General features: G+C 40.3%; 1 protein-coding gene across 2 annotated transcripts in view; it reads right to left on the minus strand.

Annotated features, from left to right (window-relative positions):
• The window catches only part of LOC126245231 (mediator of RNA polymerase II transcription subunit 30-like), a 93,245-nt gene extending 71,988 nt beyond the window's left edge, over nt 1–21,257 (minus strand). Inside the window, exons 1-2 of one of the 2 annotated variants that reach the window (XM_049948298.1) lie at nt 20,660–21,257; nt 309–384 (exon numbers count right to left, since the gene is read on the minus strand). In XM_049948298.1, the coding sequence (XP_049804255.1) occupies nt 309–384; nt 20,660–20,780 (197 nt within the window). In that variant the 5' untranslated portion in view covers nt 20,781–21,257. The remainder of the gene's footprint in view (nt 1–308; nt 385–20,659) is intronic. The other variant, XM_049948299.1, reaches the window with a different exon arrangement.
• Nucleotides 21,258–26,620: the final 5,363 nt, after the last annotated feature.

Below are 26,620 nucleotides of genomic sequence, written 5' to 3' on the forward strand. Positions count from 1 at the left end.
ACTCAATTTTGTTCCAGTGTGAATGGTGATATTTCATTTCATTGCGAAATACCTTCATAGTGCCAGTGCAGGTGACCATTTATGAGGCAGAAAAAAAATGAAACAAAAATTGAGCCTAAACTCAGAAACATGTAGAGTAACAAAGATAACAACAGGAATACTACAATAAGATCAAACTACAAAAATGTTACATCTGCCTCACAAAGTGGTATTATGTAAATTGGAGAAAATATAAAACTAACTTTTATTTCAAATACACTACATGATAACCTAAAGCAAGACCTCAAAATGGCTGGCTATTATACTTAACTTCAGGATTTTGCAGGGGCATGTGCTCCACATGTCCTGCACACAACATTTTCCATTCTGATAGAACATTCATATCTGGACAGAGAGGAAATAAAATGCTCTCAGACATCACATGACAATGGTGATATATGGCGAAAGCACAGTTTGCAATGCCCAAAGATTATAGCTCAATACATATGCGCATTTTTATTTCCTTCATTATGCGAAGGTACAAAAATCATTTCAACTTTATTTCTGCTCCACAGCACACAACTTTCATGGATAATCTTTTGGCATGGTACAACATGTACTTTTACCATAACATATATTCATGATGTGTAATGTGCCTTATACAAACATACAAGACAATTTACTAAGCACCACAAATCATACAATGACTTTTAGACAGAAAGTGCAAACATTCATTAACAGACAAATCATAAATGACTGCTCTACATGTCTCCAGATAATTTATTTAAAAAGTTAAAACTTTGTAACAGCATGGAACATAGTGAAAGTGTGTAGCCATGAGTCTCTCTCTCTCTCTCTCTCTCTCTCTCTCTGCGTACACTGCCGCAGTAACCATCCACACACACACACACACACACACACACACACACACACACACACACACACTGTCCCTGTTTACATGGGTCAATAAATAGGCATTTACAATCACAGACACTCAAACTTTCACAATCATAAATCTTATGGTTTACACATACTTGTCAGCTTTAATAACTCAAACATTCACACACATTTCACTTTGGGTATTTCATGAAAGAGATCCTGCAGAGATGTGAAACTGTCAAGAGTTTGCTTGGCTTTTGACAACTGGTTTTAAACTGATGTTAGCCATTATCAATGTGATAAAACTTATTAACTGCATGATTGAGCTACTGTGTAGATACTGGATGTTAATAGGAAAGGGCACATATGCCTCACAGTTTAAGTAATGCTCATTTACTTTCGTCGTGAAATGGTACACCTACAAACTGAAGAATCAACAAAATAATTACTGTTTGAAAATGTAATACAATTGCATAGACAAAAAAATCTACTCAAGAGGCAATGGCAGGAGAAACACATATGGAATATCTTATGTGCATTGTCCTGCTGTCACGTGATAAGTAGATTTTTTATGCATAATATTATATTACAAATATAAATGTAAGTAACTGTAAATCATTGTTGATTGGCACAATAACTATGAAATAAAAACAAAGCAGAAAGTTGTAAACTGTGATGCTAAATTGGAACTAAACAGACAAATTTAATAGTGCAAAAATGTAGGCCTAATACTTTTATTGTGCTACTACAGAAATATTTTTGGAGACAAATGCTTAAAATGTGGAAGAATGTGTAAAACATCCAAGAGATGTGCTTTCTATGTTAACTGAGCGCACAGCTTGAAATAGAGATCTTTTTAACATTCTGTGAAATACAGCTGTTAAAAAATTACTTGTTTAACCACAGTAAACCATTTGTGTCACTACATTATACTAACAGACAAGTTATATGTTTCAAAACCTAGAACCAAAGAACAATTAATACAATCAAAAGAAATTAAGGAGGAAGGAGAAACAACATGGAACCAACACTCAGAAACAACATTTTCAATTACATAAACCATATTTCCAATTAGAGGAAACACTGAAACAATTCTCTCTTCATAAAATATATATTTTAGATGTAACATTTAGTTTGTAAAAGTAAAGTTCTGGCACTATCGGCTAACTGATCACGAGATCCCTTGGTAAGTAAAGTTTTTAAAGAAAAGAAAAATAAATAAATAAATAAATAAATGAGGAAGACTATCAAACAATCTCATCACACATTAAAAGAAAATTAAACTTTATTACAAAAATTGTTAAGTTATGAATTGCACATCGTAACTTACAACAAATATGACCCACATCACAATCAATCAGTTCTCAATAAATATCATCCGAGACAAATAGCACATTTCAACTACAGCTGCAATTAATGGATATATGGAGTAAACAAATTTTAAGTTTCAATCTGATCTCCAAAACAAATAAGAACACTTTTTCAAGGAGGTGGGATAAGAGGGGGGGAGGGAGGTGGAGAGACAAAGAGAAAAATATGAAAAGAGGGGGAGGGGGGGGAGACGGCAGAAGAAAATTTTATCAGGAGAGCCAAATGTGTGATAACACTGACATCCAGCACAATGTACACTGAGGTGACATAAGTCATGGGGTAGAGATGTGCACATAATGCAAATGGCAGTAGTATCACACAATGTATAAAGGAGCAGTGCATTGGCAGAGCTGTCATTTGTACTCAGGTGAGTAAGGTTTCAGAAGTCATTAGAGCCTCACAATGGGAATTAACAGACTTTGAATGGGAACAGTAGCTGGAGATAGACACATGGGAAATTCCATTTCAGAAAATGTTAGGAGTTCAATATTCTATGATCCACAGTGTCTAGAGTGTGCCAAGAATATCAAATTTGAGACATTATCTCTCACCACAGACAATGCAGCAGCTGACGGCCTTCACTGAAATAACCACAGACATCAATGTAGGGTTTGCAACGGACATATCCATTAGGACAGAGGGTCAAAATTTGGGATTAATAGGCTGTGGCTGTGGCAGCAGAGGACCTACCCAAGTGCCTTTTGTAACAGCAGGATATCGTCTGCAGCACTTGGTTGCACCCCAGACAACTGGAAAACTGTAGCATGGTAAGATGAGTCCCAATATTAGTTGGCAAGAGCCAACAGTAGGTTTGGAGTGTGGCGCAGGCCCCATGAAACCATGGACCCTGGCTGTCATAAAAGCACCATTATGGCTCCATAATGGTGTGCATTGGGTTCACAGGGAATAGACTGGATGCTCAGGTCCAACTGAACCACTCACTCAGAGTACTACTTTGAGATCATATGCAGCCATTCAATAATGGCATTTTTATGGGTGACAGTGCACTGTCCCAGACAACTGTGGTTGGTGATTGGTTTGAAGAACATTCTGGACGATTTGAGCGAATGATCCGAACACCCAGAATGCGCAACAAGAATCACATCGAACATTTATGGGACACAATTTTGAGGTTAGTTCATGCACATAAACGTGAAGCGGAAACAGTTTCACAATTATGGACAGCTATAGTGATAGCATGGCTCATTACTTCTGCAAGGGACTTCCAATGACTTGTTGAGTCCATGCCACATCGAGTTGCTGCACTAAGCTGGGCAGAAAGTCCGAAAATATTAGGAGGTATCCCATGATTTGTGTCATCTATGTAGGTGCACAGGTTTTGAGCATGCAAATACGTGAGCGTGCACTCTAGCTCGAATGATTTTTCTTCCTAAAGATAAAGATAGTAAAGCTTTTGTTCTTTTTTGTGCACCTGTCAACTTCTCAACACTTCCACTATTCAGTGAATGGTCTCCTTTACTACTTTATTATTTCATTCTGCCAGAACTTTCATTACTATATTAAAACACTACATGGATTATCCACAAAAATTCTGGGGAGGGGGGTAGGGGGGGGGGGATAACTATATCTGAACCTCAAGAAATGACCTGACCACAGTTGAATAAAATTACAGTATTATTTATGGTGAAAAAAAAATCTATAGTACAGTACCTCCAAAGCTACATATTAAAATGATCTGTCTTCTGTCATGTTTCCAGGCAAACAAGAATAATATTTAACGTTGAAACTGAAATGTATGAGAAATTAAATAGTTTATTTTCATTCTTGTTGGCACCACACTGACATTGTATTTATGACATTACATTTTTATCAGGTGACTAAAGGAAGTTAATGTCCAATTTATTCCACAACAATAGTTCATCCAATTTTGTGAGTGAGGAAACATCATGTGCTCCATTTCAAGACAGCTCAAACATGCTTCATAAGTAATCCACACTGCTCAAGTTCAATGGCTCTGAGCACTATGGGACTTAACATCTGTGGTCATCAGTCCCCTAGAACTTAGACCTACTTAAACCTAACTAACCTAAGGACATCACACACATCCATGCCCGAGGCAGGATTCGAACCTGCGACCGTAGCAGTCGCGCGGTTCCGGACTGAGCGCCTAGAACCGCTAGACCACCGCGGCCGGCACACTGCTCAAGTAAAAATTACATAGAGGACTCAGATTAGGTGTTTAAAGAGGAAAACTGCAATACCTATTACATTACAATATATGACCACACTGTAATAATTTAGACATAGATCATGTGTCGAAATCTGCTGTGCATGACATGACAGTAATATCTCATCATTCTCCCGAGTTCATCTCACCCATAATGGGAGGATGTTGACTGTTTTCCAGATGAACTGTAAGCAAGACATGTATGTGTACAATGGGCATAGTAGCATGTTTACAAGCCCAGAGTCAAGCTTTCTGACCAGATTTAAGGCAGTAGAAAGAGCATAGCAGTACATACACGATGAGGTCAACCACAGGTATCCACACTTTGTGCAGTGATGCAGTCCACAACTAAATTTCGTAATACAAGTTAGCTGGTGCAGATTTTGTATGATCAAAGGAACACTGAATCCATTCTTTTCACAAGAAGAGGTCCCCAGCAGTGTGATCAACTTTGAAATCAAACCTACAGTGATGTAGCTTGATGTACCAGGTATGACATCCCACAGCCATTCACCCTGGTGGACCCTCATTTGCGAGTAACTGACTGGAAAAGTTTCAGGATTTCGAGTTACGTATCTGTTGGCATGATGTAATGGATAAGATAATAGCTTCACATGCAAGAAGTTGTGTGCAAGAATCTCGTCACATGCAATAAATTCTTTTACTTTTGAATCTTTACTGAAATGATATGGGTCATTATTTTTATTCCATTAAATGGTTTTAATGTATTTTTTTGTTTCTATTCCTTTGTCTTTGTTTTAATCACTGTATGATCTTTTCATTTGTTTCATTCTTTTTCTAACTGGAATTTTTGCGAATATGAGTTAATCATGTTCATCTATTATAACATTCAATTATTTGAAAATTCTGATCTATCAGTTAAGAAATGAAAGACCACAAAAACTACTTATATTGACTGTGCAGTGGTGTGAAAAATGTGTTTTTCGTTTCCAAATGTACATTTTTTTGCATGGTAATCATACAAACATTTAACCGTAAACTAAATACCCATGGCACAATGGACAAAATAAATCAGATGAAGATTGAAAAAAAAAAGGTCTGTAAGTATAATCAAATTCAAACAAAATAAGAAATAGATGATGATGAATGCAATAATGTGGATGAAAAAACAGAGTGATGAAATAAAAGAAACAATCTAAATTAATAAATAATATTAATTTAAAAACACATGAACAGATTTCAAATGGAAAAAGGATGGTAAAAATGAGATCAAACGAAGAAGTTGATATTGTGATAAAAATGATGTGCCAAAGGATTGGAAATAAAAGAATTACATTTAAATCAATTAACTGGATAAAAACAGTTATCAAAGTCATTTTGACAAAGATTTAAAAATAAAAAAATTACTGCACCTGGTAAGAATTAACCCACAACTTTCTACATGTGGAACTACTATGCTATCCATTACACTGCACAACCAGACTACTTGATGCAACTATTTAACACTACTTAGTGTCACACGAAATTCTGAAATTCTTTTCCTGTCACTTGCTCGCAAATGAGGCTGCAGGGTGTGGTACCTGTGATCTTATTCTGCATAACCGTACAGATGGAGTCAAAAACTGATCCCACTGCTGGGTACCTTTACTTGTGAGCCAAATAATATGCTGCATGGTTTCGACCATTAACTAGCCATCTTCAAACCAAAGGCTCATCATCTCCAACACTACCTTTAGTGTCCACAATTTCAACCATATCAAGAACCAGTCCTTAAACTATACTGATGTAACAACAGCTAAGCATTTTTGGTATCTTTCTCCCCATCATAAATGTCAAAGTCTAGATCAGACATGTCACCTTTGAGAAGCTACCATATTTCTTCCTCTGAAAACAAGTTAAGTGTGCAAATCATCCAGTAAACATACAAAGAATTTTTATGAAAGCAACAAAAATACCAATAAATTATTTCAATACAAAATATTAAAATATTATCAACCAATTATTATATCACAGCATCAAAAAGAATTAAAAATGTTAGGAGTTACACTTCACATTAAATTTTAATGTCTAGGATTTTGCACATACTGCATTCACTATCTTAATAAATATCCACTGTAACCAAATGGAATCATACATATTTGTGACTTCCAACCAACAAATTGTCTTTACTGACATTTTAAAACTGTTTACTAATTAATTTATGCATTCAACAATAATTCATTAGTGCAAGGTTCAAATTATTTTGCCTTCTTCACCCTGATATAATAAGCAACAAAATATTTGTCAATGCACTGTAGGCCGATGTTCTGTTTTATCGAGCTCTCTGTATTACATTTTTGGCCATTCTTGTTCATCATCTTCTCAAAACCTAGCTTCTTTATTTCCTACTCACTGTTTCCCCACACTAGTACGTCATTAATAGGCCTAAACAACATTGCTAACATCCTGTCTCCTATTGGTCTTGCTACTTTTGCATTGTACCATTCATTACCACTATGAAAAATAATGGAGATAGTGCATCGCCTTGTTTAGACTGTTTCTCGATATCATCTATCCTGTTCTAACTCTTCTTAGTCTCTCACAACTCACATCTCTAATATTTTTTTATGATTTTTTAGTCTGCTTTTTACTCCTTTTCTTCTTAGTGCCGCCAAACTTTACTTCTGAATACAATGTTGCAGATTTTCTCTCAATCTAGGAAGGCCATCAGTGGATATATATCACACTCAGTGCTGTTGCTGCCGTTGTCTCACTGTAAATATGGGCTGTACTGTGGAGCTTCCTGTCCCAAAGCATTCAGATTTTTCTCTCCAGAATCTTCTCAAAGTTTCACACACTGGCAAATCAGGGTAACATTTCTATAGTTTTTGCATCATTTTGGCTTCCTCCCTTAAAGAAAGGTACAATTATTCTCGTCTTTCAGAGCTCTCACTTCCTTCCGCATGACACTCATAGCTTTATACAACCATTGTGTTCTCACATCTTCTGCTACTTTGATCACTTCCACAGTTCATCCAACTCCTATGGCTTTCCTCCTCTCATGTTCTTCAGCATCTCCTACACTTCTATACACTTTAGATCTTTTCCCCATTTCTGGTTCAACCTATATACACACTATGTGTCTCTCTTTCTCCACTACTTCCTCTGGATTCAGCAAATTGTTAAAACACGCATTCCACAACACTTTTGAAGTCCTCCTACTATCTCATACCCATCTTTATTAAGCGTTTTTATATTCTCTGTAGTTACTCTTCTATTTCTGATCACTCCAGTGATCATGCGTAACATGCAAGGTGATAAACTTTCAAAATGCTGTAGTGAATGACGTTAAATTGCAACAGAATATTATCGGAGAAGAGGGAAAATGTATGGCAGAAGAAGAAGAAGAAGAAGAAGAAGAAGAAGAAGAAGAAACCAATGTGAAAATTGATCAATAGATGGCAATGTATGTGTCAGAATACGTAAACGAAAACACCTGTCATGTGCATGACCTGTTGAAGTTGGTATAAACACGCCAGGTACACAGCTTTTCCTCCTTTCGCATCTGCGACATTCACCATTACTAACTAAATACAGGATCGTGCTTTGCTTGTAAAGCTGTATTACAAAAATGATGACTGTGCACACGTCACTCTGCAGAAGTTCCCAACACTGAAGGGTTTGAAAAAAAGGTGTTGGTCCGATGACTGCTGTGGGTATGGAAAAAATAATTTGGAAACTCAAAAAGAATTGTTCTTTTGATGTGCAACCTGGTAGAGGGAGGAAACAAACTGATTTGATGTCAGTGGAAGCAGTGGCCACAGCAATGCATGAGAAGACGAGTGGTGGTGTGCAAATATGTAGTGCACGGAGAATTGCCCAAACATTGGACAATACCTGTGAGCATGGTGCGTAAAATACTTCGAAACATCCTTCTTTGCTATCCATTCAAAATTACTCATGTGCACAAGTTGCTTCCTGTTGACCTGCCGGCTAGAGAGACCTTTGATTTAGAATTTCTTACTCACATGGAAGTGGACAATGACTGGCCATGGCTAGATTGTGGACAAATGAAGCCCACTTCCATTTGACAAGATATGTCAACACACAGAATTGTCGAATATTGGCAACAGACAACCCACACACAAATCAACCAGTACCACTTCATCCTGAAAAGGTCACTGTGTGGAGCGGGTTTATGGCATCATTTATCATACAGACATATTTTTTCCAAGGAGACATGTACTTCCGGTCCTGTTACCTGTCCCATCACTGGCAAGCACTACGAGTCTTTTGCGCAACCACATCATTCCAGCTCTCGAGCAGCATAGATGGGGTCATTTTTATGCAAGATGACGCACACCTCACAGTGCAAATCCAGTTAAGCAGCTGCTGACGGGCCATTTCAAAAATTCTAGAATTATCAGCTGCCATTTCTCTACAGCCTGGCCGTCCCGATCACTTTATCTTAATTTGTGTGACTTCTGAATCTGAAAGATGTTGTGTTCAGCATTCCGACTGCGAACATAGTTGCACGGAAGGAACACATTGCGCAACACATTCTGAATGTGACCTTGGAAACACTATCAGTTGTGGAACATACTGTTTTTTTGATTTTAACTTGCTGCAGAAAACTGTGAACAGCATATTGAACATGTTTTGCGCCAGTTACACAGAAATTAATAATCCGATTTGATTTTGATTGATGATTTTTATGCAGTTTTTGGACTCGGGACTATTAAAAACCTATTTTACCTATCCAATATGATAAGACCTTTCCGTGGTGGTTGGTTGGATTAAAAGAGGGGGAAGGTATCGAACTACAAGGTCATCGTCCCTTGTTCTGAATAAAACAATGCCACAAATGTAGGAATAAAACTAATAAGACTGACAACTCAAAATAGAATGAAAAGAAAATTCATGAGAATGATGAAGTACAACAAACATGCAAATGGACGAAAGGGGACAAGAAAAGGACAAACGCAAGAAATGGGATGAACAGATTAAAACAACAAAGCAGATTACAATGGGTGTCTAACCATGAGAATAAAAAGGAGAAGCCAGCCACACTGCAACTCATTAAAACCTCCACCCTAGAAGCACTAGGGCGGAGGACACAAGGACAAAGGACATGCACTAAAACTTAGTTCAAATGATAAAACCCACCCTCACGAACAAAACTAAATCAGTGGATAAGGCGTTGTCAGATAAAATTAGCAGCAACAAGTATGGTAACCCAAGATTTCGTCACTGGGCAGTCAAAGTGGGACAGTGCACCAGAATATGGGCCACTGTCAACCGGGACACTGCGAGGCCACTGCGGAGCCGGCAGAGGACAACTTATTCCCTGCGAGAGGCCCGTTGGAAGACTTCCACACATTCGTAATCTCCTTAATGACACACAGCTTGTTGTGCGTACTGTTATGCCATTCCGTCTCCCAAAACTGAAACACCCTGCAGCGTAAGGCAGAATGCAGGTCACGTTCAGAGACGCCCATCTCCAGAAGCAGTTTCTGCATAACTTGTTTGGCCAGCCTGTTGGCAAGTTCGTTGCCTGGGATTCCGACGTGACCTGGGGTCCAGACAAACTGAACGACAGGACCGTTCCAGGGCATGGAGGGACTCTTGGATGGTCGCTACCAAAGGACGATGAGGGTAGCACTGGTCGATAGCTTGTAGGCTGCTCAAGGAGTCAGTTCACAGGAGAAATGATGCGCCAGGGCATGAGCGGATGTGCTCAAGAGCACGAGATATGGCCGCCAGCTCCGCAATGGAAACACTGCAGCCATCTGGTAACAAGTGCTGTTCTATATGTCCTCTATGGACATAGGCAAAGCCAACGTGACCATCAGTCATCGAGCCGTCAGTGTGAACCAATTCATGGCCCCGGTACATGTAGAGAATCGAGAGGAAGTGACAGCGGAGAGTCGCAGGATTAACTGAGTCCTTGGGGCCATGTGAAAGGTCCAGGTGAAGCCACGCCCTGTGTGTGCCCCACGGAGGTGTACGTGAATGGACCTCAAGTATGGGTGGTAAAGGGAAGGACTCCAGTTCTGACAGAAGACATCGCATGTGAACCACTATCATTAGCCCTGACCTGGGCCGCCGAAGTGGAAGACGGGCTGCCACAGGTGGGAAAAGGAGACGGTAATTTGAATGCGCAAGAGAACTACGAAGGTGTGCACCGTAAACTGGCGAGCAGTTGTGCACACCTAATCTTCAATGGAGGCACTCCGGCCTCCACCAGGACACTGGTCACCGGACTCTTTCTCCAAGAACCTGTCGCTAGGCGAACACCACAATGGTGCACTGGGTCAATTGAGCACAATGCTGAGGGCGCTGCCAAACCATAAACCACACTCCCATAGTCAAGGCGGGACTGAACAAGGGCTCTGTAGAGCTGCAGCAATGTAGAGTGATCTGCACCCCAGTTGGTGTTGCTCAGGCAGCAGAGGGCATTGAGGTGCTGCCAGCATTTCCACTTAAGCTGACGAAGGTGAGGTATCCAAGTCAATCGGGCATCGAAAACCAGTCCTAAGAATCGATATCCCTCCACAACGGTAAGTAAATTGTCAGTAATATAAAGTTCTTGTTTCAGATGAATAGTACGACGCTGACAGAAGTGCACAACACACGACTTTGCGCCTGAAATATGGAAGCCGTGGGCTAGAGCCCATGACTGCCTTGTGAATGGTTCCCTGTAGGCACCAATCAACAAAACCAGTACTGGAGGAGCAGTAAGAAATGCAGACATCTGCATACAGAGAAGGCGAGACAGATGGCCCTACAGCTGCCACAGGACCATTAATGGCCACTGAAAAGAGACACACACTCAAAATAGAGCCCTGCAGAACTCCATTCTCCTGGATATGGATGGAATTATGGGAGGCACCAACTTGGACACACAAAGCGCGAAGAGACAGGAAATTTTGGATCAAAATCTGAAGATGGGCCTCTGAGACCCCACTCGTATAATGTGGCAAGGAATGATGTCGCCAGGTGGTGTCATACGCATTGCATAGATCAAAAAAAGATGGCAACAAGGTGTTGGCGTCTGGAAAAGGCTGTTCAGATGGCAGACTCGAGGAACCCAAGATTATCAGTGGTAGAGTGACCCTGGCAGAAGCTACCCCGACATGGAGCCAGTAGACCACATGACTCCAGGACCCAACCCAATCGCCGACACACCATACGTTCCAGCAGCTTACAAAGAACGTTGGTGATGCTGATGAGCCGACAGCTATCCACAACAAGTGGGTTTTTACTGGGTTTGAGCACCAGAATGATGGTGCTCTCCTACCATTGCATGCTTAAAGATGATGAGAAGATGTCGCTTTAGTCAGATGAGAGATGTTTAATCATATGACTGTGGACTATCTGGCCCAGGAGCAGTGTCAGAGCAATTTGCCAGGGCGCTGAGGAGCTCCCACTCTGTAAATGGGGCGTTATAGGATTCACTGAACGAGAGGACTTTCCCTTGGGGGGTAATTCTCCGGTGCAGAGGCTCGAGCATAGTGCTCAGCAATCGAGTTTTCATCGGTAGGTAATACGCCATTTATGTTAACACCAGGAACACATGGTTAGGGTCTGGTAACTGAAAACACATTTGATCTTAGCCCCGACTTGGGAAGGTGACGTATAGCACCCAATGGTTGAGATGTATCTCTCCCAACACTCCTGCTTCTGTCATTTGATAAGATGGCAAATGCAGGCACAGAGCTGTCTAAAGGCTATGAGGTGCTTCAGGGAAGGGTGCTGCTTATGCCGCTGTAGAGGTCGCCGATGCTCCGTAATTGCTTTAACGACTTCTGGCGACCACCAAGGGACTGCCTTTCACCACCAGCACCCTAAAGAGCAAGGGATTGCGTTTTCTGCCGCAGAAACGATAGTTGTAGTCACCTGCTCAACCATCACATCAGTGTTACCGTGTGGAGGAGATTCAAAGGTGACAGCAGAGATAAAGTTTCCAAGTCCGCCTTGTTTGAAGCTCACCTGGGCAGGTGTCCATGGGCCTGACGCTGGAGCAGTGACAGGAAGATGGGGAAAAGGTCACTATCACACAGGTCGTCATGTGCTCTCCAGTGGATAGATGGGAGAAGGCTAGGACTGCAAACCGAGAGATGAATGGTCAAATACGTGCCATGTGCCACACTGAAAAGTGTGGGGGCACCTGTATTTAAGAGGCAGAGGTCGAGTTGTGACTAAATTTTCGACATCTCTGCCTCGGCCAGTAAGCATGCTGCCACACCACAAGGGGTTATGAGTATTAAAATCTCCCAATAGTAGGAAGGTTTTACGGAGTTAATCAGTACAGCCAATGTGTTCAGGGGTACTGCACCATCTGGAAGAAGATATACTTTGCAGACAGTTATTTTGTGCATCGTCCTTATCCTGACAGCCACAGGTTCACCACATACCGAGTTCAGGACATAGACTCAAACTCCACTTGACACTATTATAGTTGCTACTGCTCCTGTAATAACCCTTATTGCCGTGGACGGTAGGGTTCCACATTGCCGGGAAACAGGTTTCCTGTAGGGCAATGCAGAAATCTGGTGTAGAGCGGAACAGTTGCCACAGCTCAGCTAGGTAGTGGAAAAAACCGCCACAATTCCACTGGAGGATGACGTAATTGTGAGGCTGGGAAGACATGGAACATTCAATGAGGCAGTTTACGCTTCATGGTCACCTGCTGCCACTGATTTATTTCTTAAGCAGTATATATATCCATAGTGTCTGAGTATCCGGTGAGATCTAGGTCTTCAGCAGACACCAGAATCTCCACCTCATCCCCAGAAGCATAGCTTGTAGGTAGCAGTGGTGTGGGTGCCACTGCACGTCTCTTCGTCTTGGGGTCTTCTTTTTGGATTTCTCTTGCTGCTACTTGGGTTTCACTGGCTGGGAGGGATAGGCTGATTCAGTCTCCGGGACTGAGGATGATCGTAAAGCCCTACGCCCAGCTACTTTTGGGCACTTCAGTCACTGGCAGGAGTCATCTTCCCACTAGCAAAAACCTGGGAAGTGAGTGATCCAAAGGTCCCCTTCCTAGCGAGAGGTGCCAAGGAAGACTTACGCTTATCTGGCTGCTGAAAAGTAGGGACTGGTGCCCCTGATGGTTGGATGGGGGGGGGGGGGGGGCATGTAAGTGCCCCCCACCATCAAGGGGGCAGGTGTAGTCTTCCAGCTCTGAGAGCTGACCGGAATTTGCGGAACGTATGAGGCTACAATTGTTCTCGTAGCAGCGACATAAGAGGTCATAGTCACAGGATGTAGATGCTCAAATTTTCTCTTAGCCTCAGTGTAGGTCAGTCAGGCCTTTTATTCCATGATTTTCCTTTCGTGCTGTAAAATCCTGCTGTCTGGCGAGCAAGGGGAATGATGCTCTCTGCAGTTGATACAGATGTGAGGTCGGGCAGATAGAGTATTGGGATGTGATGGATGTCCACAATCTCGACATGTGACACTAAGTATAGCGGGAAGATATATGGCCGTACTTCCAGCACTTAAAGCACTGCATAGGGGGAGGGACATACAGCTTTACATCACAGCAGTATACCATCACCTTGACCTTCTCGGGCAATGTGTCACCCTCTAAGGCCAAGATGAAGGCACTGTTGGCAACCTGATTATCCCTCAGACCCCGATGGGCGCGCCAGACAAAATGAACACCTCGTCGCTCCAAGTTGGCGCGCAGCTCGTCGTCAAACTGCAAAAGAAGGCCCCTGTGGAATATAATACCTTGGACCATATTTAAGCTCTTATGGGGTGTGATGGTAATGTAAACATCCCCCAGCTTGTCACAAGCGAGTAATGCCCGTGACTGGGCAGGATGCTGCTTTTATTAAGACTAACCCTGCCTGCATTTTGGACAAGCCCTCCACCTCCCCAAAATTGTCTTCTAAATGGTCTACAAAAAACTGTGGTTTCATCGAAACAAACGAGTCCCCATCAGTTCTCGTATATACGAGGTACTGGGTTGAGTAAGGTTCGCTGCCAACCTTAGCCTGGTGTTCCTCCCATGGTGTGGCCAGGGAGGGGAATGATTTAAGGTCTTACTTCCTTGCACTGTACTGAGACTTAAAATGCTTAAAGACTGCTGGTGTATGATCACCAGCAAGTGATGACGTGGTACGCTTCTTCACGCATCATCCGCCCTGATGCCACCCATTCCAACCAGGCCCCCCCCTCCCCCCCCCCATGGGCACCACCCAGCTGCAGCAATGGCCACCTGTCAGGACGGCCATTGCCGGGAGTCTGATGCCCCAGGGTGACAGGCATCTACTCCTTAGCATACATGGGGAGTTAACAGAACAGGCATCAGCAGATCGATCCTTGTGTTGTCAGTGGGCTACAACCAACAGGATACATGGCGGCCCCACCACAATGGACTAGCTACTGTGCTGGTTATCAGATGCAAACAAGTCCATGGTCATCATGAGCACAGAAGGTGACACTGCATAGTGCACGGTGGAATATGCACCCAGGAAGGTCTCCTCACCCAAGAGATGGAGAATGAGCAGGTCTGCAATGCGACGGCGAGAAAACAGGCTACAGATCTCAAGGCATGACTGACACAATGCATCATGTAAGGCGTCCTTCCCCAATTGGCTCACTCTTGGTAAACATTTTGAACAATGGAGGTCAAACCCTACAGGGACCACCATATATTACGACACACAGGAATACCTCAGGCCTATTCTTAGCCCCAGACCCACAGGGGGGTTTCCATGGTGGATGGGCTTACATAAATAACAGTATCACACCTGTACACCCATTCACACTGAGTAGTACAGTTTTTTTAGCGTCAAATGTACACCTTAGGCATTGTTGTATGATTCATTTGTCATTTGTAGTCTACTACTCAGATTATGATGCTTACAGCGCCACCTATTTCTACATTTTGTAACTATTTATTTTTCTTCTGCCATTCGTTTTACCCCTTCTCCGATTATATTCTGTTGCTATTTGTCATCATTCTGACCAGTGGTGTTATTTTTATTTTTATTATAATCACCATGTATTTGAAATATATGCCAGACTGGTAAGCATGATACTTTAAACACAATTCTGAATGCCTCCCTGGTTTTCCAGAAGTGTAACATTATACAATATGAGTAAGTGCTCATTATTCTCTACGATGACGATACACATGTACATCTATATTCATACTCTGCAAAGCACTTAAGTGCATGGCAGAAGGTACTTTGCTTGATAACACATTTAAGCATTTTTCACATTCCAGTCAAACAGGGATCACAAGAAGAATGACTACTTAAATGACTGTGCTGTAAGTATCTAATCTTCGTGTCGTGATCACTACAAAAGCAATACATAGGGGAACTGAAGAGTACCTCTAGATTCTTCACATAATACCTGTTCTGGAAATTTTTTAAGCTTCCACGACAACTTGTGCTGACTTCAATAGTCTGCCAATTCAGAATTTTCAGCACTCTCCCCACAATCACACCAACCTGTGGTCATTCGTGCACCCCTTGTGTTTATAAATTCAACATCCCCTGTTAATCCTACTTGGTACGGCAGCCAAACAGTTGGGTTTTTTTTTTAATTGTATGACTAGGGGCTCCGATCGGGCAGACCATTCGCCGGGTGCCGGTCTTTCAATTTGACGCACTGCAGCAACCTGCAGTCAATGAGGATGATGAGGACAGCACAACACCCAGTCCCTGGGCAGAGAAAATCCCCGACCCAGCCGGGAATCGAACCCGGGCCCAGAGGATTGACAATCTGTCACGGTGACCATTAAGCTACCAGGGGCGGACGAAATAGTTGAGTAATATTATAAGATGGAATGCACAATTTATTTGTAAGCTATTTGTAGGCTGAGAGCATTATCCCTGTATACTAGCAATTAATCAAAGCCTGCCAACCATTTTCCTATCACTGAGGTTATGTGGTCATTCCATTTCACATCCCTACAAATTGTTACACCCAGTATTTGAAGAGTTAACTGATTTTTAACTGTGAATCATTGATATTTTCGTCATTGGATACCACATTTTATCCTCCTGTGAAGTGCCGAATTTTACACTTCTGTACATTTAAAGCAAATTGCCAATCTTTGTACATTTATAAATCTTATCAATATCTGATTGAATATTTCTGCAGCTTCTGTCTGACACTATTTCATTAAAGATACCTGCATTATCTGTGAAAATTCTGAAGCTACAATATATATTGCCATTAATATACAACAAGAACAGCAGCAGTCCCAACACACTTCCACCTTAAGTTGCTTCAACTTTTGTCAATGAATCCATCCAAGATAACATATCACATCCTACTTACAAGAAATCCTCAACTTAGTTACAAATTTTGTTTCATACCCAACAGAACCACAGTTTTGTTAGTAAATGTTTGAGTGGTATTAAGTCAAATGCCTTTTGGATGACAAGAAATACTGTATCTACCCCACTGCTTTGATCCATGCTTTCAAAATGTCATGTGAGAAAAGCACAAGGCGTGTTTTGCATGATCTAAGTTTCCTGAATCCACACTAGTTGACATGCAAGAAGTCATTCTGTTCAAGATACTGCATTCTTTTTGAGGTCGAGAATTGTTCTAGGACACTAGAACAGAGGGACATTAATGAGATTGGATGGTAATTTCGTGGAACACTTCTGTTACCCCTCTTGTCAATAGGTGAGACCTGTACTTGTTTTGGATGAACTGAACTACTTATGCCAGATGTTGGCTATGACTAGTAATGTAATGATGATACGGAGTACAATATGATGCAAGTGGAAGACAGAACAGAACACTGACAGTATTTCTTTTGGATATGTGTGAATTTTTAGAATTTACATTGTGGTGATACACTTATCTATACTGTAACCTAATGTCTAGGTTAAGGTGGGTTGGCAAAGCAAATGAATGTAAATAAATATTATATGAGGTGGCATACTGATCTATAGTGGAGTTCTAGGTCTAGGTTACATTGAAAGGAGATAGGTTGTGAGTTGGCAAAGTGGTACTGAACAATTTACTTAATTGCTTTTCCCAATCATTGAGCACAGTACTTCGTTCAAGGGATCTACAGTATATTACGGTTGAAATGTGATTAACTCTGTGGCAAATTCTGTGGAGAACTGAACAGGGAATACATTGCGCCTGGGGTCTAAGTTAGTGATTTTTCCTGGGTCTTTAAGTCACCAACACTAATAGCTACGTCACGTATTACCAGTAGTGAGAGTTCAAGTAAACTGCCATAGTAAATCTGCAGCTCCCTAAGTAAACAAACATTTAAAAAATGGAGTTCAGCATTTCTGGCTTAGCTTTGCTACCCTCAGCTTCAGTTTCCACATAATCTATCAATGTCTAGACAATAAATTTTGTGCCACTGCCAGCCTTTCCATAAGATCAAAATTTCTTTGGGTTTTGTTAGAGATCTTTCACTCTGATAGTCACTGAAAGTTTCACACAATGTCCTCTTGACAGTCATACATGTTTCATTCAGCATCTTCCTATCTATAGCACTTGCTTCACTTTAATTTACACATATTATGCAGTAGTCATCGATTCTTTACACTAACTGTAACCAAGGTGAGACCCTATAGTCATGAACCAATCACCTAGGTACATATCCATCCATCCTCCAGTGCATGGTCAATTATTCTTTTAAACTTCAGTCACAGTTCTTCCACATGCTACTGCCCAGAGGCAAATGTTTTGAACTCCTCTTTGAGATGTAGCACAATTGCCTCTTTATCTAACTTACTACACACTTAAATCTGCCAACTTGTTTTAGCTGCACAAATTTGTTATTATTACTCTAACTACTGCCTCATGGTCACTGACACCAGTTTCATTATGGACTTCTGCGAAGACTGTTGCCATTAAGTGTAATATACTTCCATTAATAGGGAGCTCCAAACTATCTTCCTCTGACTGATTTTCAGAAAGGCCAATTAATAATGGTTTGCAGGATGTTTTGTCACAGATACCATCTATAAAACTGCAATTATTCAAACTTACTGTTACACAGTTAAAGTCTTCTTCACAGATGACAGTATTATCAGGGAACTGAGGTTTGCTCTAAAGTTTTCTATTGCATCTGGGGCGAGTCTCATAATACAAAGAAAGTTTCAAGGAGCCACACGTTTATTACCACCCTCGATACTGAGTCTTCCCCAACAATATGATGTGCAGCCTGAATTTCGATATCTGGGGATTTAAGTTTCCTGTCTCTTGTGACAATTGCACCACCTCAAATTCCCATTACCATAGACTTTCAATATACGCTTAAATTAGGAAAACCTCCTGGCAGATTAAAACTGTGTGCTGGACCAAGTCTCAAACTCAGGACATTTGCGGGTAAGTGCTCTACCGTCTGAGCTATGCAAGCACAACTCATGCCCTGTCCTCACAGCTTTACTTCTGCCAGTACCTTATCTTCTACCTTCCAAACTACACTTAGATTTACCTAAAAAAAACCTCACTGCAGTCAAATTTGGGTTTTACAGAAAAATTAAATCTGGTGGGCTTGATGGTAACATCACTCTTCCTAAATGAGAGTCCCTTGCTTGCCCAATGGTCCCTGTCACTCAGATTCAATAAAAGATTTGCATGAATATCACTGAGGACACAGTATGTTAATTAATGATATACTGACAATATCTGGTGAGAGTTACAAAGTTCTCCCCTATAACCATATTTTCTTCACAGTTAATGCACAAAATATGTAATTTGCATCAAAATGCTCTTGAGAACTGTCTATTCTGTCCTACAGCATTTCTTCTAAATTTACCTTACAGTTGTTCATAGTGAAAGATAGGTTAACTTTGGAGCAAACAACAGCACTATCCTGTAATTTGTATCCATCTATTAACAGAAATTGAATTCATATCAACATCTGTGACTTTGTCAAGTCAACCAATTTGTCACCTCGAAACCTAACGTAGACTGCAGGCTGCTCTATGGAATAATTTGTCACTATAACCGTACTTCAGGAAGGTGGTGGCACTGTCACACTAGCCAGAATATCTATCTGTAATAAGCTGTGATAAAACATATTCATGTTCGTAACACTTAAGCATCTCAACCTGACCAAATTACCTGCAACAGTTGGATTACAGTAAATTACAAATCCCACAGTGATGTGGTAGTGGGTGCAGAACTTTGGGCAAGACCACAATGACAAAATGTGATCAAGAGTAATTCCCAAAACAATTTTAACAGGTAAAGCTGATACATTCCTTAAGGATGCATGAAACTACAATTGTGACAACGTAAATAGCACTAAACCTACAAATGATGCCATCTGATGAATTAACAAAGTAGTCAGTCCTATGATTCCTGTGGAGACAAATTCAACTCACTTGAAAAGATTAACAATCAGATTTGTTTTTACACATACCCCAAGAACTTTGGTATGGTGTTGCCAACGACAAGTGTCACTGAAGAAAATACCAATGTGGATTTGGAGTGGTTTTTGTTTAGTTACAAACAAAAGGTACAGTTCTGTTTGATTCTCATCTTAAGACGCACAAAAAATGGACAAACTATTATGTAATATTCCAGAAGAAAGCGAAATTCAAAAATAGTTGTCTGTCCTTGCAGTACTCACAAATACTCAGACACCAACAAAAATTCATTTTTTGGAAGAAAAACACAAATCCAAGGACTGTAGCAGTAATGATATGTCGGAAGGAATATGTAAATCCTAGAACTATAGAAATAACATTTCATGCAGATGACTTTTTGGGGTGTAGTGCACTTCAAACATAGTGGAGAAGTTCAACCTGTAGATGTGTGTTGTCCATGTAACAATATTGTATGCAGGCCTTATATTCCTGAGAGGTTGCAAACTGACAGCACACTGTCAATACGCAAAATGATCCAGTGTCAAGTAAGCTATTACACAAAGCTTCCCAAAACAATTCTTCTACCTTAACAAGCAAGTTCCATTTAAATGTTCACTAATCTAGTATTAACTAATAATACTGAACTTAAATAATAAATTAGAATTATTTTGTGGTTATCATGGGTAAACATAATTAAAATCCAAATTTATTGAGACTTGCATGACAGCTAATGGAAATCCAAGCAAGGTATTAACGTCTTGACAATCGCAGGTCTTGTTTCCAAGTTACCAAATCAACAGAAGTAATATTCTTATCAAACATGTTTGTATTCATATGTCAACACATACAGCTTATGTTTTTCCTTTGTACAAAGGTGACGATTTCTAATGTCATTGTAAAATTATTCTTTGTCAAATAAATTACTGATTTCGCTCACGTAAGTGTTTCTTACTAAACGAAGATGAGGCTGACGACAGTATACCTGCTTGTTGACTGGAAGCCATGAGGCTAGCCATCTGGGGGCCGGCTCCGAACTGGTTTCTCATGGGACCTTGCTGTGGGTTTGGGAATCCTGTGGGAAATGTGTGTTGTGGCCCAGCCATTTTACACACGGTTCATATGCTTAAATTATATGATGATCACAACACTCCAACCACTTCAAAGAAAGCCTGGAACGTCGACTTCACAGCTTCATAACTGAGGCTTTGACGCGTAACAGAAAATTGCCAATCAAGTAAGACATTATATTTACTGCTTTGCAACAGCAGTATCTTCACTTAACAACGCTATTTGTTGAGAGCAATGTACTAAAGTGCATCTTTCCAATCAAAATAACCTGTCGCACTTCATTATCCTCCTATATTCGAGTTAAAGTCAGAATATTAAATAAAATTTGACACTACTTCTAACTTCCTGAGTTTGGAAACATGCATATAAACAAATGTTTCTTCCCTTAAACCGCTTACAACCACACAGTGTATTTTTGTTGTCATATCAAAGCTTAACCACGAAGATAGCAAACAAACTTCTACCCATGAACGATGTCAAACTCGTAGGAGCTTTGACTTCCGTATCAGTCGTAGTTCGGAAATTTAACTTAAATGAAATTGAGATCACAGAAACTTTTTGCTCTAAATCATTTTTCTTCCCAATGAAAATTACTGTACGTGATGCAGAAGAGAATTAATTTACTTGATTGGCGACTCCATGGATTGTCCTGTGCACCACGACCAGATAATGGATATACTTGGAAGGAGAAACAGCATTGGTCGTATTTTTTTGTTTTATTATCCGCAAAATCGATTTTCGGTCACTTAGTGACCATCCTCAGTGCTGTAATATACAATTTACATTGGTAGGCACTGGTGTCAACAAGCTTAGAGCGATCACATAAACTTTATGTGGTCGTTCTAAGCTTGTTGACACCAGTGCCTACCAATGTAAATTGTATATTACAGCACTGAGGATGGACACTAAGTAACCGAAAATCGATCTTGCGGATAATAAAACAAAAAAAATACGACCAATGCTGTTTCTCCTTCCAAGTAATTTACTGCTACGCCATATACGAATTATACCGTCAAGGTCGAACTGAACAATACTATACTATGTCAAATATATTTCGTGTAGCAATTGTTAGCTATTGATCTGAGGGAACGGAATCAAGGGCTTTCGAAAACTCCAGAAACATCGAATCGACATGACTGTTTTTGTCTATGAAGAGTTATTCATATACATTTTCGTAATCCGTGTTGGTTTGAAAGAAAATATACCAAGTTTACTAGAAAAACGTTATTACGTTTTAACTAAGACTTGGTTGTACAAGTCTTCTACAAGTAGACTTAGTGAATATCGGACAGAAGCTGGTCAGAAGAACAGCTGTGGTTCCCTTCTTATACACTGATGTGACGTGTCCTTTTTCAGTTGCAGGGTAAGGTTCTTTCTTAAAGGGGTATTTGTTGAATTCTAAGTCAAGACCGGAGCTGTGTACCCGTAAATTGTGCCTGGGATCTATAGGGATTGTGCCAGATCGAGACCTCAGTTTTAACAGTCTGAACTGCTTCTCAGCTCTACTACTAGTGATTACCCCGTCGCTCATCTTTGTTATTGTACTTAAATTGAATAGTGACAACTTTCCTCCAAAACATTTAAAGACTAATCCTACATATTTCGCTGTAGCCACTAGGAGTGGCTAGCTGCAACTGTGATTCCAACTGACAATTTATGTGGGTATAGCCAATATACAATCAACACCTTCATTGAAAACAGACTATTTTGTGTACCAGTAACAAGTTTTCAAGTCACTTCAAATCAATTGTCATAAAGCGATGGCACAGAAACAGTATCTGGAGCATATGGAGCTCAACACTATGGCATGGTGCTTGCATTGCTTGTGGTATCCCTTACAAATTCATTATGATAATGTACGTTTTGCAGGATATACATACTAAGTATTTAGCAGCACTTTATTTCGAATGCAGCTCAATACTGTGTATGTATGTATGTATGTATATAACCTGCAAAATATACGCTAACAAAGCGAATTTGTCATGGATACAAAGAGGCAATGGAACCACCATGCATGTAGCCAGGGCTGGACCTAGGTGTGGTAGGAGGGGGTTATCTGCATCTGCCCAAGGTAGCAATTTCAGAGGGCGCCAAATTCATTTTCTTTAAGTAAAAAACCTTGTTTCACAAAGTTCCTAGTATCCAGCGCTTGATTTTTTCATGTGTGCATAGTGGACGTGATGTGTCTTCTAGGGGAATCTCAGTCTCAGAAACAAAAAATTGCCCCACAGACAAAGAATCAGACTGCCAGAGTGGAAATAAACGACTAACAGTTAAGAAAGATTACATGCTATCTTCTCAGTGTATCCAAGAAAATATTTGGTAGATCGCTGCACTACCAAGACCCAGTTGTACTGTTTCCAGTTAGCAGCCACTACTCTGTTCTCTGAATAGCGAGGAAAACGCATTGTACGAACAGGTAATAATGACTAACGGTAGAATAAACGCGGGATAACTGGTGATTCTGGCAGGGTTAGTGAAGTTCACTGGAGACCAAGTTTTGATAATGGCAGGATTAGTTACAAAATTAATGATATGATTGTTAGAATGAGGAAGGAGAAGAAGCAGAAACAGCACACCAATTATATGCAAGAATATGACGATTCCAAATTTATATAAGAATTTCGTACTTCTACTAGTTTTCGAGCCAATGCTTGAGAAACTGGTGTGTATGAATGAACAGTGAAATTATTCCCTACAATAAAACTTTTTTCTTATAGTAGGCATAATAGGCATTTGATGTTGATACTTCGTGAATTATATTGTCATGTTATTTATGTAGACAAGATAGATAAAAATGACGATTTATGCAAAAACAGTCTCGATTATTTGGCGTGTTTTACAACTGCTGTAATATTAGAAAAGCCTATTTCGTTTTATCTAGCAGACAATGACAAAATAGATATAATCAAACCGAGAAACCACACCAGTCTTGAGTGCTATTTGTACTAACAGTTTTCTCAGTATTAGATGACATTTTGATGTTTCACGTAGAAAAACGTTTGACGAACTTTGTCGAAATAATAGATTCTTTAGCAGAAAAAGTATGATCTGTGAAGCTGTAACAAGTTTAGAGGGAAAAACTGTTGGGACCTAAGGATTGAAGAAATGTATACTGTCTTGCTTGTCTCGTTTTTACTGCTTTTATGTTTCCTATGTTTAACTTTGGACATTCTACAGATCGGAGCGTGGAATGTCAGATCCCTTAATCGGGCAGGTAGGTTAGAAAATTTAAAAAGGGAAATGGAGAGGTTAAAGTTAGATATAGTGGGAATTAGTGAAGTTCGGTGGCAGGAGGAACAAGACTTTTGGTCAGGTGATTACAGGGTTATAAATACAAAATCAAATAGGGGTAATGCAGGAGTAGGTTTAATAATGAATAAAAAAATAGGAGTGCGGGTTAGCTACTACAAACAGCATAGTGAACGCATTATTGTGGCCACGATAGACACAAAGCCCATGCCTACTACAGTAGTACAAGTTTATATGCCAACTAGCTCTGCAGATGAAGAAATTGATGAAATGTATGACGAGATAAAAGAAATTATTCAGGTAGTGAAGGGAGACGAAAATTTAATAGTCATGGGTGACTGGAATTCGTCAGTAGGAAAAGGGAGAGAAGGAAACATAGTAGGTGAATATGGATTGGGGGGGAAGAAATGAAAGAGGAAGCCGCCTTGTAGAATTTTGCACAGAGCATAACTTAATCATAGCTAACACTTGGTTCAAGAATCATAAAAGAAGGTTGTATACGTGGAAGAATCCTGGAGATACTAATAGGTATCAGATAGATTATATAATGGTAAGACAGATTTAGGAACCAGGTTTTAAATTGTAAAACATTTCCAGGGACAGATGTGGATTCTGACCACAATCTATTGGTTATGAACTGCAGATTGAAACTGAAGAAACTGCAAAAAGGTGGGAATTTAAGGAGATGGGACCTGGATAAACTGAAAGAACCAGAGGTTGTAGAGAGTTTCAGGGAGAGCATAAGGGAACAATTGACAGGAATGGGGGAAAGAAACACAGTAGAAGAAGAATGGGTAGCTCTGAGGGATGAAGTAGTGAGGGCAGCAGAGGATCAAGTAGGTAAAAAGACGAGGGCTAATAGAAATCCTTGGGTAACAGAAGAAATATTGAATTTAATTGATGAAAGGAGAAAATATAAAAATGCAGTAAATGAAGCAGGCAAAAGGGAATACAAACGTCTCAAAAATGAGATCGACAGGAAGTGCAAAATGGCTAAGCAGGGATGGCTAGAGGACAAATGTAAGGATGTAGAGGCTTGTCTCACTAGGGGTAAGATAGACACTGCCTACAGGAAAATTAAAGAGACCTTTGGAGAAAAGAAAACCACATGTATGAATATCAAGAGCTCAGATGGCAACCCAGTTCTAAGCAAAGAAGGGAAGGCAGAAAGGTGGAAGGAGTATATAGAGGGTTTATACAAGGGCAATGTACTTGCGGACAATATTATGGAAATGGAAGAGGATGTAGATGAAGATGAAATGGGAGATAAGATACTGCGTGAAGAGTTTGACAGAGCACTGAAAGACCTGAGTCGAAACAAGGCCCCGGGAGTAGACAACATTCCGTTAGAACTACTGATGGCCTTGGGAGAGCCAGTCCTGACAAAACTCCACCATCTGGTGAGCAAGATGTACGAGACAGGCGAAATACCCACAGACTTCAAGAAGAATATAATAATTCCAATACCAAAGAAAGCAGGTGTTGACAGATGTGAAAATTACCGAACTATCAGTTTAATAAGTCACAGCTGCAAAATACTAACACGAATTCTTTACAGACGAATGGAAAAACTGGTAGAAGCGGACCTCGGGGAAGATCAGTTTGGATTCCGTAGAAATGTTGGAACACATGAGGCAATACTAACCTTACGACTTATCTTAGAAGAAAGATTAAGAAAAGGCAAACCTACGTTTCTAGCATTTGTAGACTTAGAGAAAGCTTTTGACAACGTTAACTGGAATACTCTCAAATTCTGAAGGTGGCAGGGGTAAAATACAGGGAGCGAAAGGCTATTTACAATTTGTACAGAAATCAGATGGCAGTTATAAGAGTTGAGGGGCATGAAAGGGAAGCAGTGGTTGGGAAAGGAGTGAGACAGGGTTGTAGCCTCTCCCCGATGTTATTCAATCTGTATATTGAGCAAGCAGTAAAGGAAACAAAAGAAAAATTCGGAGTAGGTATTAAAATTCATGGAGAAGAAGTAAAAACTTTAAGGTTCGCCGATGACATTGTAATTCTGTCAGAGACAGCAAAGGACTTGGAAGAGCAGTTGAACGGAATGGACAGTGTCTTCAAAGGAGGATATAAGATGAACATCAACAAAAGCAAAACGAGGATAATGGAATGTAGTCAAATTAAGTCTGGTGATGTTGAGGGTATTAGATTAGGAAATGAGACACTTAAAGTAGTAAAGGAGTTTTGCTATTTAGGGAGTAAAATAACTGATGATGGTCGAAGTAGAGAGGATATAAAATGTAGACTGGCAATGGCAAGGAAATCGTTTCTGAAGAAGAGAAATTTGTTAACATCGAGTATAGATTTAAGGGTCAGGAAGTCTTTCCTGAAAGAATTAGTATGGAGTGTTGCCATGTATGGAAGTGAATCATGGACGATAAATAGTTTAGACAAGAAGAGAATAGAAGCTTTCGAAATGTGGTGCTACAGAAGAATGCTGAAGACTAGATGGGTAGATCACATAACTAATGAGGAGGTATTGAATAGAATTGGGGAGAACAGGAGTTTGTGGCAAAACTTGACAAGAAGAAGGGACTGGTTGGTAGGAAATGTTCTGAGGCATCAGGCGATCACAAATGTAGCATTGGAGGGCAGTGTGGAGGGTAAA

The sequence above is a fragment of the Schistocerca nitens genome, chromosome 1 (genome assembly GCF_023898315.1).
Source record: "Schistocerca nitens isolate TAMUIC-IGC-003100 chromosome 1, iqSchNite1.1, whole genome shotgun sequence".
Taxonomy (NCBI): Eukaryota; Metazoa; Arthropoda; class Insecta; order Orthoptera; family Acrididae; genus Schistocerca; species Schistocerca nitens.